This window comes from Corylus avellana, chromosome 10 (genome assembly GCF_965113065.1).
Source record: "Corylus avellana chromosome 10, dhCorAvel1.hap1.2, whole genome shotgun sequence".
NCBI classification, from domain to species: Eukaryota; Viridiplantae; Streptophyta; class Magnoliopsida; order Fagales; family Betulaceae; genus Corylus; species Corylus avellana.
In genome coordinates this window covers 13,459,982-13,473,954 of record NC_142499.1, presented here as the reverse complement: position 1 = coordinate 13,473,954, position 13,973 = coordinate 13,459,982, and the positions used below count along the sequence as shown (strand labels likewise).

At 41.4% G+C, this 13,973-nt stretch overlaps 1 protein-coding gene across 7 annotated transcripts in view; it reads left to right on the top strand.

Annotated features, from left to right (window-relative positions):
- EMB2247 (protein EMBRYO DEFECTIVE 2247) overlaps window positions 1-13,973 on the top strand; it is a 63,921-nt gene that overhangs the window by 18,680 nt on the left and 31,268 nt on the right. For 6 of the 7 annotated variants that reach the window (XM_059606420.2, XM_059606424.2, XM_088510977.1 and 3 more), the window contains 4 exons: window positions 86-139; window positions 4,013-4,065; window positions 4,163-4,230; window positions 13,577-13,652. In XM_059606420.2, the coding sequence (XP_059462403.2) occupies window positions 86-139; window positions 4,013-4,065; window positions 4,163-4,230; window positions 13,577-13,652 (251 nt within the window). The remainder of the gene's footprint in view (window positions 1-85; window positions 140-4,012; window positions 4,066-4,162; window positions 4,231-13,576; window positions 13,653-13,973) is intronic. The other variant, XM_059606421.2, reaches the window with a different exon arrangement.

Here is a 13,973-nt window from a genome sequence, read left to right as displayed (position 1 = left end):
TCTAGAGCCTCTGAAATGCCTTCATGTGGACTAGCCTAGATTTACCTTGCAGTGTTATATGTACTGAGACCGTTACCTTTTGCAGGAGCTGTTATTGAGGCCTTTGTCAGGCTTCATGAGAAAGGCTTAATCTATCAAGGTATTACACTTGTATCCTTATATAGCTAGGAACTTTCCTTCTAACTTATCTAAAAGAGTTACGGTGGCTTCACTCATTTTACATGGCTGATGCATTTTTTGTTTCTTGATTTGTTGTTTAGTAGTAGGTTAACAACATTGTGAAATCTGCAAACAATTGTTCTGGATTGATCTCAAGAATCATGTTGTAGTTTTGTTAGCTAGTACTATGATAATTATGAATTTTTAATAATCTGGTAAAAAAATATCATAATTGTAAGCTGGTGAAAATGTGTTGTACAGGAGTGTCATCCAGTGCCTTGAACCTTTATACTTTTTGTTTGGGTGAAACGCCTTGACATGTTCTCCATCATTGAGAGAGTTCTGTCAGGACTCCCTTGGTTTATCATTTCTTACAGAAAAATAATGAAATCAAGTCCCATCTTTTTTCCAATTACACTTAACATGATGCGCACATGATTTATCCACTTATATTATTGTGCCACGTTGGAGACAAGTTTTAAAGTTTCTTTTTACAACATTTTTTATCGTTGGCTAGTTGGAAAAAGGCTTTATCTGTCTAATGGAAGTAGGCTGAATTTGATGAAAAAACACTCTTTGGAATTTGGAGAGCTAAGGCTCCTTCGATAATGATGTTCTTTGTGTGGACGATGGCATTAGGGAGAATCTTAGAATTTTTATTTTAGTTTTTAAATTTTAAATGTATACAATTAAGGTGAGTTATTAGTTTATTTATTTATTTATTTTTTTTATGGGTTGGCGCACCAAAGTTCCTCGTGGAACGCATGGGGTGGGGTTATGGAAACACATTTGTGGAGTTTGGAGGTCGTTTCGGGGTCACTTCCGATTAGATCCTGGTGTGGGAGGGAAGGTTAAATTTTGGGAGGATTGGTGGTGTGGTGAGACGTCTCTCAAGGATGCCTTCCCGGGTCTTTTTAATATTGCTTGCAACAAGGACGCTTCCATTGCGGATATCCGAGAGTGTGTAAACGGGATGGTTCACTGGAATGTTACTTTCACCCGCAGTATTCATGATTGGGAGGAGATGGCCTTAGCCTCTTTCTTCTCGCTCTTGTACTCGTCTTTGATTAGGGGGGAAGGGGAGGACCGGATGTGGTGGATTCACTCAAGCAAAGGGAAGTTTGAGGTCCGCTCTTTCTATAGGATGCTTGCCCTTAAGGTTCCTAATCACTTTCCGTGGAAAAGCATTTGGCGTACCAAGGCTCCTTTGAGAGTAGCGTTTTTTGCATGGGCGGCTGCCCTTGGGAAACCTCTCACGTTGGACAATGTTCGGAAGAGAGGCATCGTTGTGATTAATCGATGTTGTATGTGTGAGGCGGATGGGGAGTCCGTGGATCATCTCTTTCTTCATTGTGTAGTCGCACGGAAGTTGTGGGATGTTATCTTTTCTCGCTTTAACATGTGTTGGGTTATGCCTAGAAGTGTAAAAGAGATGTTCGCTAGTTGGTGGGCGGGTGGGAGAACGAGTAGTGCGGTGGTTTGGAAGATGGCTCCCCTTTGTCTCCTTTGGTGCCTCTGGAAGGAAAGGAATGCGAGATGCTTCGAAGATGCGTCGAGGAATCTAGAGGACCTTATTCTTTTCTTTTTGTACACCTTATTCACTTGGACTTCAGGCTGGCTTGCTCCTTTAGTGATCAACTTTTCTGATTTTCTCCTTATGTTCTCTTCTTCTTTCTCCCCTACTTAGTCGCTCTCTTGTATACTTCCTGTGTACTTGGGTTGCGCCCCTCTGCGCTCTTTTAATGCATTATTACTTATCAAAAAAAAAAAATTTATTTTTTTTATAAGTAACAGAAATTTTGATAAAAAAGCGTAGGGTGCCCCTATGTATGCATGCAATATAGAACAAGAACACCTAACAAGAACGAGCAAAAGAAAGACCCAAACAACTCAACACTAGATAGAACACCCAAGACAACCCCACAAAACACCAAAAGCCCTAAAACCCGAAACCCACAGAACGTTCGCCGCTAAAATTCATGATCTTTGCCTTTCCCGCGCCAATAGGACTTGGTTGTATTATCATAATTTATGGAGCATTCTAAGTTCAAGGGCTCCCTTTGGCCTTTGGACTTAAGAGTAGGCACCCTTTTCCTCCCGAGGATGATCCTCATGAATAGCTGTTAGTAGAGCCACGGTCTAATCCTCAAGCCCCTCACATGAGACCCCCACCACTGGACAAACGTCCTTAACACAAAACAGAGCCCAATCCAAGGGAGTGACACTGGGAAAGCAATCTAGAGGGGAGGGAAAATCTCCAATCATCCCCATCCCTATAATTGCCTCTTTTATCCCTCACAACCAACGCCAAAGACGAAGCACTATCAACCAGCAACTTCTGGGAATAAGCCAAACTTGTCGTACTTATGTCACCCACTTTAAAAAGTAAATGAGAGGTGCAACATGAGGACTTCCTAGGAGGTTACCCAAGCAGAGTTATTAGTATTTTTATTGTTAATCAGATGGTGTAATTGGAAAGCATAGAATTTATGGGCCATTTGCCTAAATAGTTTGATAAGTTACATGTGTGATTTGCCGGCTGGTAGCCGTGAGTTGATTGCAGTGGCAAGTGGACACAAGGGCTCAATTAGATCATTAAGGGAGTACAATGGGCATGATTAGAAAAATTGGAACTGAGCGCATCCTGATAGAACACCTTAAAGTTAGAGGAGTGTTGGCGCATTTTTTTCTCCAACCCCCCCTCCCCCTTTTGATGGGTTTAACTACATTGGAAGAAGAAAAGGATGGAAGACTTGGTACATGTAGCATTCACAAACACAAACACTTGTACCTTCATTGACCATTATCCATTTGAATTTTACTCTATTGAGTTATTGGGACAAGGAAGTACAGATGTTTATTGCTTCGTCATTTTTCTGTTAATAATATGTAGCTCTTGTTTTACCATCAAAAAGAACTCTACTAATTCCTTCGGTGATTTTTATTTGGGAAAAGTCTACATACCCCTCCCTTCCCCCCCTCGAACTACCACTTAATTGATAATGTCCTCCTCAAACTTTCAATTGCAATAATGTCCCCCTCCCTAAGGCCAGCAAAAAGTCAAAAATGACCATAAAATTGTCAATATGACAAAAATACCCCTATAAATTGAATTTTTTTTTTTTTTTTTTTGGGGGGGGGGGGGAGGGGGGGAACATTGTCACAATTGAAAGTTTTGGGGGTGGGGGCATTGTCAATTGGGTGATAGTTTAAGGAGGGTATGTGGAATTTTCCCTTTTTATTTCTCTTACTGGCATATTTGTTTATCATGTATGAGAAATAACGAAAGATAGGATTACCAATAAAAAGCACCTAAATGATAAGTAGTAGGTATCTAACCTATCCATGTGCTTAGCTTACTAGTGCCATCTACCATCTCTTCATTGTGACAGAGTCGAACAGATTTATTGTTGAAGATGGTAGACATTGCTTGCTTCCTTTTGTCGGTCTTTCAAGTTTTTCAATTTATTTTTTGGAACTATCGCCTATGTCACAAATGCAGGATGTGAAGAAGTTGTTGATACATAATGTACTAGACTATTGAAAGTTGATTCATGTTATATTGATATTATTCAGGACTAAGAAAAAGCACCTAAATGATAAGTAGTAGGTATCTAATCTATGGACGTGCTTAGCTTACTAGTGCCATCTGCCATCTCTTCAATGTGACAGAGTCGAACAGATTTATTGTTGAAGATGGTGGACATTGCTTGCTTCCTTTTATTGGTCTTTAAGTTTTTCAATTTATTTTTTGGAACTATCGCCTATATCACAAATGCAGGATGTGAAGTTGTTGATACATAACTGTACTAGACTATTTAAAGTTGATTCTTGTTATATTGATATTATTCAGGATCTTATATGGTCAACTGGTCTCCCAGTCTGCAGACTGCAGTTTCGGATTTGGTAAGCTTATTTGGTTGTGTTGGTATCACTTTTTTTTTTTTACTTATTTTATGTTTATATTTTACCTGAGCAGTGTGCCTTTACCTTTTGTGGTTAGGAAGTAGAATATTCCGAAGAATCTGGTGCACTGTATTACATTAAGTATCGTGTTGCTGGAGGTTCAAGGTAGTTCGCAGTCAACCTTATCTGATCTTTTGTCAAGATGTGTTCTTATATAATGCTATATGGTGCAAATACATGCTGTTAAATCTGCAATTTTTTGTTATACAAATTCGAAATATCAATTATTTTTTGAGAGGTTAACCTTATAAATTATTTTGGTAAATTAGGTGGCATGAGAACTGATTTTATATTTGTAAAAATAAAGATAAGTAGGAGTGCTTATGCATGAAGAATTGAATTGGGTCCAAAAGTCAGAAATTTTCTTATACTTCTGCTTGAGTTTAACACCCTAATTTAGGAAACCTTGGAAGTAGCAAATAGTGTTGGAGAGATAGCAACGTTTATGAAATTAAAATTCAAGGGTCAAACTTTAATTTAAAGTATGAAATTGCCAACAATCAAATGTGGATGTGGAACTTGTTGAAATCGATATGAAATTGACAAAAATAAAATTATTTCAAAGATTCTGTCAAAAAGGTTGAAATCAGTATTGGGAAAGATTGTCTCCAGTTCTCATAATGCATTTATTAGAGGGAGACAAATTTTGGATTGTCTTGGTGGTGAATGAATTTATAGATTGTCGGATTCGATCTGGGGAATTGGGAGTATTATGTAAATTGGATTTGGAGAAGGCCTATGATCATGTTAACTTGGAGTTTTTGTTATACTTGTTGAAGAGATGTGTCTTTGGAGAGAGATGGTGAGTTTAGATAGAACATTATATAACTACGGTGCGGTTCTCCATTCTCATCAATGGATCTCCATTTGGTTTCTTTAGTAGCTCACGTGGAATAAGATAGGAGGATCCGTTGTCTCCTTTATTGTTTGTGATTCTTTTGGAGCCATTAAGTAGGATGATGAATGCTATTGTGGATAGTGGACTCGTATCATGATTTTCGGTGGGATCAAAAATCATAAGGAGATGAGAGTGTCGCATTTATTGTTTGTAAATGATACTTTGATTTTTTGTGAGGCTAATTGTGAACAATTTCGTAACCTATGGTGTCTATTCTCATGTTTTGAAGTGGTTGTTAGGGTTCAAGATAAATTTGTCCAAGGCAGAGATAGTTCTTGTTGCCGATGTGGGTGATAAGAGGGTTTGGTTATGTAACAACTCAGGGAAAAGCACTAGCCATATTTGCGTTATTATCCCAAAATGACTAGTCAATTTGGAGCTTCCCTAGAATTTATTATAAAGCCCAGTTTCACCTAGTAATTAGGCAATGTGAGACTTTGCCTATCTTTATAAACCATCCACTCTATGTAAGCTACTTCTCATCTTCTCAATATGGGACCGGGGTGTTACAAGTTAGCATTCTTGGGTGCAGAGTGGCTTCGTTGTTGATGAAGTATTTGGTTTTCCTTTTGGAGCTTCTTACAAGGCTTCTGTAATTTGGAATGACATCATTGAGAAGATGGAACATTGGTTGGCAGGTTGGAAGAGGCTTTATCTAACGGAGGTAGGTTGATATTGATAAAAATCACTCTTTCTAATTTACCGGCATATTATTTGTCTATTTTCCCTATTCCAGTAGGAGTGCCTAATAGATTGGAGAAACTTCAAAGGGATTTTCTTTTTTCTTTTTTTTTTTTGGGGGGGTGGGGCTAGGGTATGGCGATGAATTCAAGTTTCATTTAATGAAGTGGTCGTAAATATGTACTTTGATAACTCTAGGGGTTTAGGGGTGAAAAATCTGGGTATGACGATGAATTCAAGTTTCATTTAATGAAGTGGTAAAAAATATGTACTTTGATAACTCTAGGGGGTTTAGGGGTGAAAAATCTGATTTTGCTTAACCGAGCCCTTTTGGGTAAGTGGTTGGGGTGGTATGCTACAGAGAGGGAGGCTTTGTAGAGATCGGTGGTGGACACTAAATATGATAGCTTGAGGGGTGGCTGGTGAGGGGGTGGGAAGGGTTTTCTAAATTTGTTAGCTATGAGGTGGGAGAGGATCTACAGTGTGGTTTTGGCATGATTTATGGTGTGGGGAGCAGCCTTTGAAGTTTTCCTATATGGAATTATTCAGTATTGAACGTTGTAACGATGCGTGGGTGGTGGCATATGCAGTTCCAGAATGGAAATATTATTTGAAATATTTTCTTTACAAGAGCTGTGTATGCTTGAGAGGTGGAAGTGGTCTCTGCTTTTTTTGAGTGTTTGTATTCTCAAAGAGTAAGGCGAGGAAGTAAGGATAAAATTTGTTGGATTCTTTCTAAAAAGAAATTGTTTGAAGTGAAGTCTTACTATCATGTGTTATTTACTCTAATAAGTTCTCATTTTCCTTGGAAGAGTATTTGAAAAGTTAAGATTTCTTCGAGAGTGGCGTTCTTTGTGTGAATGGTGGCTTTAGAGAAAATCTTGACTTTGGATAATTTATGAAAGATGAATGTTATTGTGGTGGAATGGTGTGCATGGATTTTGCTTTGAAGGGTGAGATAGTTGTTGGAAAGTTGGAGGGGACAATTGGGACACCGTATTGCTTTGAAAGTGTGGAGGTTGACTCATTTGTGTTTAATGTGGTGTATTTGGAGAGAGCAAAACACAAGGAGTTTTGAAGATTGTGAGACTACGATGTTAGATTTAAAGAAATTGTTGTTCCAATCCCTTTACTCATTTATCCGGATATCCCAATGTGTGTCGGCGCGTGAGAGCTGATTGGTGCTAGTTTTAGGTTGTGTCATGGCTGGTTCGAGAAGGTGGTCGATGGAGTCCAAGGAGTTTGAGGTGATGATTAAGGTAGGGGCATCAGGGGTGAGGATTTTTGAGAGGAGTAAAAGGATCAATAGGTCCATTTTCATGAAGAAGGATGAGCTAGCTTGGATGGTGCGAATAGTGGAGGATTTGGTAGCAGTGGATAACTCAAAAGTCTTCTGGGATCAATCCAGAGCTGGGTATCCTAGAATAATCGCTCAGAAATGCACTAATAGGCATGGATATTTTCTGATGGTGGAGGAATTTGATGGAAGAAGGTGTGGCTCGATCATCATTCCAGGACGTTGTGGGATAGGGTGGGAACGATTCATCAAGGAAATGCGAGTGGCAAACTCTTCTCTCCATGAGCATCGAGTAGTCAGTGAGCATCGAGTGGTCAGGGAAGATAAGAGAGATAAGGAGGATAAGGAACGGAGGAGTTATGCTGAGACATTGAGGCTGTCATCGAAGCCAACCGAGGAGTGTTGCAATTCCTGCCAAGAACCGTTTGTCAGGGTGCAAAGGTGGCCGAAAGGTGCCTCTGGTTATATGGAACAGCAAACCCATGAGTATGGCAAGAAAGCTTTGGTTCTGACGAAGACCCATGCATCGGCGAGGACTCACAGTGGTTTCCGGGGTGGTTCTGATGAAGATTTTTTGTCCGGCGAGGTCTGTCCAAGCACTTGTAGAGGATGGAATTCTTAGTTTGAAGGATGGAGGTCGCATGGGGGTATCGTTTAGAGCTCCAACGAGTAGTCTCCAAAGGCCGACGGTGTCGCATGCTTCGATGTCAGTTTCTGAACACATGACGGGACGAGAGGGGAAGGGGCACCATGTTGGGCAGACCTACTCTGAGGTAAGTCTCGAGCTCCTCAGAGTCGGGGAGTCGTTGAGATGTCTGAAATGGGAGTGTGATCTGGGCTGGAAGGAAAAGTCACAAAGCCCAATAGATGGCTGAAGGTGAAGAAGAGAAGAGAGCGGTTTTTAAGCCTAAAGGAGTGTTGGGCTCAGGCGTGGGCTTTAATAGACCAGGGCATGCTGGACCAATAGGAGCTAGTTATTCAGAAGAGGTGGTTTCGACGGAGGAGACTGAGGAAGTTTCGAATGGCTTGCGATCTTACATGGCTAGGTCAGCAAGCCCATTGTCTGTAGCCGCAAGGGTATTATTAGTGGGAGGGGGGGCTGGGTCAGCGGCAGGAGGAGCACCCACGGTGGTTATCGGCACACCTGCATGGGACTTTGACGGGTCTCTGGCCGGAAAGAAGACCAGCAACAAGGATCCTCCAAGTCCGGCGATTGAGGCACAGTCCACCGGCAAGGGCAAAGCTTTGTTGACTTATAGGAGGAGGAAGTTTGGGCCACAGAGGTGGGACGCTGCAGAGGTGGGACGCTGCACTGGTGGGTTCGTTAGAAGTTTCTTCTTTGGCTTGTGGGCAGGTGAAAGGGATCCTCGGGTCGAAGCCAGAATCTACTCAGAGGGTGCTGGAGACGCAATCTTTGCAGGAGAATCCTCAGAGTTCGCCGGAGTGCCGAATGGAGACGGGCGATGCTGGTGAGGGTTCGCCGGAGTGCCATGTGGAGACCAGCGATGCTGGTGAGGACACGGGCTCCGCCACAGATCAGGTTCTGTCAGAGATTTCCTCTTGTCGGAACACTGGGAAGGCTGTAGGGGGTTGTTCGCAGAAGGTCTGTCGAGGGGAGGCAACGAGTCTGGGTTGTTAACAGAAGGTCAGTGTGCTGGCGATGGAGCTCATTGGGCCTGGGTCAGGTATGGACGAGGACAGTATCTCAACAACAATTGGGTTGGAGGATTTAGGGCCAGAGAAGATTTCTTCTAGCTAGATAGTTGAAAGTTGCCTCAATTTTTGTCCTAAAATTGGTGTATCTGATTAGGGGAAAAAGGAGGAGTTGGCGGTTTTGTTCAATTCTATTGAAGCTTATAGGATGCAGTTTGATTATGATTTGGGAGGCCTTTATGCCTATGTTCCTGCTCACAAAGGATTTAAGGAGGTTAAGGAGTCAGATTGTGCTCGTTTTTTTGACAGGGGCCAGACGTTATATGTGCAAGGTAGGGGTCGAATTGGTGGATCATGAAGCTTAACATTGTAGCATGGAATATAAGAGGGTTGAATGCCCTCAAAAAAAGGTTGTGTATTAGGGGTCTCTTGAAAGAGTGGAAAGTAGATATAGTGTGTTTGATTGAGACTAAGATGGAGGCTATTCCCGTAAGGTGGTCCATAGTCTTTGGGGTGGTCAACATGTGGGGTGGAAGTATAAAGGGTCTAATGGTTTGTCGGGGGGGATGTTACTGATGTGGGATAGGAGGGTGGTGGAGTGTAAGGAGGAGTGTGTGGGGCATTTCACCCTGACGTGCTCTTTTCGAAATGTGGAGGACAACTGGGTTTGGGCGTTTGGGGGGGTGTATGGTCTGAATGAGGATGTGGAGAGGAGGGCCCTTTGGGAAGAGCTGGCTGGTTTGATGAATGTGTGGGAGGTCCTTTGGTGTTTTGGCGGGGATTTTAATATTGTCTGGTTCCCTAGTGAGCGCTCTAGTGTTTCTTATTACTCTTCTGGCATGATGGATTTCTTGGACTTCATTTCAGAGAACAATTTGGCGGACATTCCGATGATGGGGGGTCAATTTACTTGGTCTAATAATCAAGAAAATGAGATTTGGTCTAGAATTGACCGGTTCTTACTATCCTCGGATTGGGAAGATCACTACCTAGTAGTGTCACAAAGAAGACTTCAATGCCTGTTCTCCGATCATTTCCCTATATTATTGGACTGTGGGGCTCTTTGTGGAGGTAATAAGTATTTTAAATTTGAAAACATGTAGCTTAAAGCCGAAGGTTTTGTTGACAAGGTTAGTTCTTGGTGGGGGTCTTATTCATTTGAGGGTTTACCTAGTTTTGTGTTAGCTAATAAATTGAAATCCCTCAAATTGGATTTGAAAAAGTGGAATGAGGAGGTGTTTGGTGATATTGGGAGGAAAAAGAAGGAGTTGATGGGAGGTATTCAGGAGCTGGATGAGTTGGCAGAGTCGAGAGGCTTAGATCAGGAGGAAAAGATTCGAAAGGCGGATATGTTGAAAGTTTTGGAGAATACTTTGTTGTGTGAAGAAATTCATTGGCGCTAGAAATTGAGAGCTTTGTGGCTCAAGGAGGGGGACCGAAATACTCGTTTCTTTCACAAGATGGCTAATTCTCATCGTAAGTACAATCGTGTGGAAGTGCTTCGTATTAATGGCGTCTTATCCGATGATCCAGTTGAGGTAAAAGATCACATTGTGCAGTATTATTAAAGCTTATACTTGGAACAAAGCTCATGGCGGCCTAGAATGGATAACCAGATGAGGAGGATAATAGGTGGTTAGAAAGAGATTTTGAGGAAAAGGAGGTATGGGAGGTGGTGAAAGGCATGGATGGTGATAAGGCACCGGGTCTAGATGGCTTATCCATGGCTTTTTTTCAAGCTTGTTGGGGTGTAGTTAAACATGATGTTATGGCGGTTCTTGATGAGTTCCATCGTAGAGGTCAATTGGTGAAGAGCTGGAATGCAACTTTTATTTCCTTGATACCGAAAAAGGTGGATGCGGTGGAGATGGACTTTCGGCCCATTAGCTTGGTGGGAGGGGTGTACAAAATTGTTTCTAAGGTTGTTGCCCATAGGATGAGAGCTGTTTTGGGTAAGGTCATATCCTACTCTTAAAATGCTTTCATCGGGGGTCGTCAAATCCTAGATTCGGTTCTCATTGCAATCGAATGTGTGGATAGTCTCATGAAATCAGGAGTGCCAGGTGTTCTTTGTAAATTGGACCTGGAAAATGCTTATGATCATGTAAATTGGGACTTTGTTTTGTATTTGCTGCATAGGTGCGGATTTGGTGAGAGGTGGAGGGCTTAGATGGAGTGGTGTATTACGTCAGTAAGATTTTTCATTCTTGTGAATGGTTCCCCGGAAGGCTTCTTTAACAGTTCGAGGGGAATTCGGCAAGAGGATCCTCTCTTTCTGTTACTTTTTGTGCTTGTCATTGAGGCCTTGAGTAAGATGGTGAATGTGACGGTTGACCAAGGCCTTTTGACTGGTTTCTCGGAGGGAGATAGGGTCTTCTCGGAGTTGGTGGTTTCTCACTCTTTATTTGCTAATGATACTCTGATTTTTTGTGAAGCTTCTTTCGAGCAAATCTGGTATGTACGTCTTATTCTCTTATGTTTTGAAACTGTTTCGGGTTTGAGAGTTAATCTTTGAAAGTCAAAAATTGTGGCTATTGTAGAGGTGGAGAACATTGGGGTTTTAGCTAATATCCTTGGGTGTAGTGTTGCCGATTTGCCTATGAAGTATTTGGGTCTCCCTCTTGGGGTGCCGTATAAGGATATGGTTATGTGGAATGATGTGATTGAAAAGATGGAGCGACAGATGGCAGGTTGGAAGAGAATGTACCTCTCTAAAGGAGGCCGTTTAACTCTTATTAAGAGCATGTTGATTAATCTCCCGACTTACTTTTTGTCTCTGTTTCCGATTCCTATGAGTGTAGCTAAAAGGCTTGAGAAAGTCCAAAGAGACTTCTTGTGGGGAGGGATGGGAGATGAGCCTAAGTTGCATCTTGTCAATTGGAACCAAGTCTGTCGTCTCCTGCACTACGGTGGTCTTGTCATTCGAAAGTTGCATCAGTTTAATCATGCTCTTGGAGAAATGGCTTTGGAGATATGCGAATGAGAGTGAGGCTCTTTGGTGCAAGGTTATCAAAGCTAAGTATGAAGACCAGGAAGGTGGGTGGTGCACGAAGGAGGTTTCGGGTTCTCATGGTATGGGCTTATGGAAGCATATTCGACAAGGTTGGAACTTCTTTGCCAAAGGGATTCGGTTTGAGGTGGGAGTGGGTTCGAAAGTTCGTTTTTGGCATGATATTTGGTGTGGGGAAAATTCTTTGAAGCATGCCTTCCCGTCCTTGTTCAGTATTGCTAGACACAAAGAAGCTTGAGTGAAGGATAACTTTACTTGGAGAAATGGGGTTGTTGAGTGGAATGTCATTTTTGTGCGGCCCGTCCAGGATTGGGAGATGGATTTGGTTTCTCCTTTCTTTGATCGGTTGTACTCTTGCAAGATCTCCATAGGTACTGTGGATCGTATTCGCTGGTCCTCGTCTAAGAAAGGCAAGTTCGAGGTTAAGTTGCTCTTCAAGGCCTTGTCCAAATTTGACCATGAGGTGTTTCCTTGGAATAGTATTTGGCGTACAAAGGTGCCTTTGCGAGTGGCTTTTTTGGGGTGGGCCGCGGCCCTAGGGAAAATTTTGACTCATGATAATCTGCGTAAGAGAAACCTTGTGGTAGTGGAGGTGTTGTATGTGCAAGAAGACCGGAGAGTCAGTAGATCATCTTCTTCTCCACTGTGAGAGCACAAGTACTCATTGGCATACTATTTTTAGTCGGTTTGGGTTGCATTGGGTCATGCCTTGCAGGGTGAGGGACTTGTTCGATTGCTGGTGGTCGGGAGGACGTGCTCGAAGCACGGTAGTGTGGAAGATGATCCCTCTGTGTCTTATGTGGTGTATATAGATTGAAAGAAATGCTAGATGTTTTGAGAACTCCATTAGGACTATAGAGGAACTGACTCATCTTTTCTTCTTTACTCTTTACTCTTGGACGGCCGCTTGGCTAGCTCCTTTAGTGATTAGTTTATCTGACTTCCTATTTCATTTCTCTCCCTCTTAGGCGCTCTCTTTTATACTTTCCGTATATGTGGGTTGCGCCCCTCTGCGCTTTTGATATATATCATTATTACTTATCAAAAAAAAAAAAATCCCTTTAAGCATGAATAGTAGCGTTCACTAGCTTGCTCAAATGTCACTTTTAAAGTTTGGTGGCATAGGCAAAAGTGGTGGTAGTTTAGGGGGTTAAAGTATTTTTTCCCCTTTGTTTTTTGATAATTCAATCAATCTATAAGAAGATCATTGTTAGAAGGCCTAGTATCTCAGACATACTGATGCAGATCGGATGAAGCTGGAAGAAGGCTTCGTTCGAAGCCCGTTTGAACGGCCAAATGTTATTTCATGTTTTTTACGTTTAAGTGTCGTGGCTGTCCGGACGGCCATAAGTCTCGTCCGGACGGGCCGCCGTAGCTTTATTTTATTTAAACCACATTTATTTCATGTTTTATTAGGTTTAGGGTTTTTGGAGTCTTTATTTCGTATTTTATTATGTTTAGGGTTTTAGGGGCTATAAATACATGCTTATAGCCTCCAGAAACGCAGATTTGGATTATTATTGAGTTTGTTGAATAAGAATACTCAGAGTTGAGTTTCTTTTGTGTTTTTTCCTTAAACCTTAGATCGCATCTATTGTTTTAAGAAGATTTCTTTGATTACTTGATAGTCTCAAGATCTAGAAATATATATCCGCTGCATATTGATGTTCTTCACTACAGCCCACTAAGTCACGCTGCATCACATACTTAGCACTCGAATCCTCTGAACATTTTTTCGATATGCTTAGATGAAACTAACCTTGTATAGACTATTGTTCTCTCTCTATAACTCTTATATTTACATATGGTATAGTTGTTTACTAAAAGAAGCTGTTTTTTTTTTTTTTTGCACGGCCTCTTCAATAGTTACTGCACTAGTTGTATTTATTTTCTGTTTTTCTTTGTCGTGTAGTAGTGACTATTTGACAATAGCGACAACACGTCCAGAAACTTTATTTGGTGACGTAGCGATTGCAGTGCATCCAAAGGTATGGTAACTTTGCTTGTAGGCTTGCACATTGGCTTATGAGATGGATGGGCCTGGTGCTTGGAACTTATGCATTGTGCATATTATTGTTATCATGGTTTTAAGCTATCTAAACTGTAGAAGAAGGTAAGGCATTTTATGTCTCTTTCTGTACATAGGGTGAAGGATTAGTTGACTTTTTATTCATGAATATGATCTTAAATCTTGGTTCAACCTTCCTTTCCTGTCCCTTAGTGGGAGTTTTCTGAACATTAGTTATCTTTATTATGTATTCTTAGTTTGTTGTTAATTACAATAAAAGATTTACGCAATTGTTACGTAT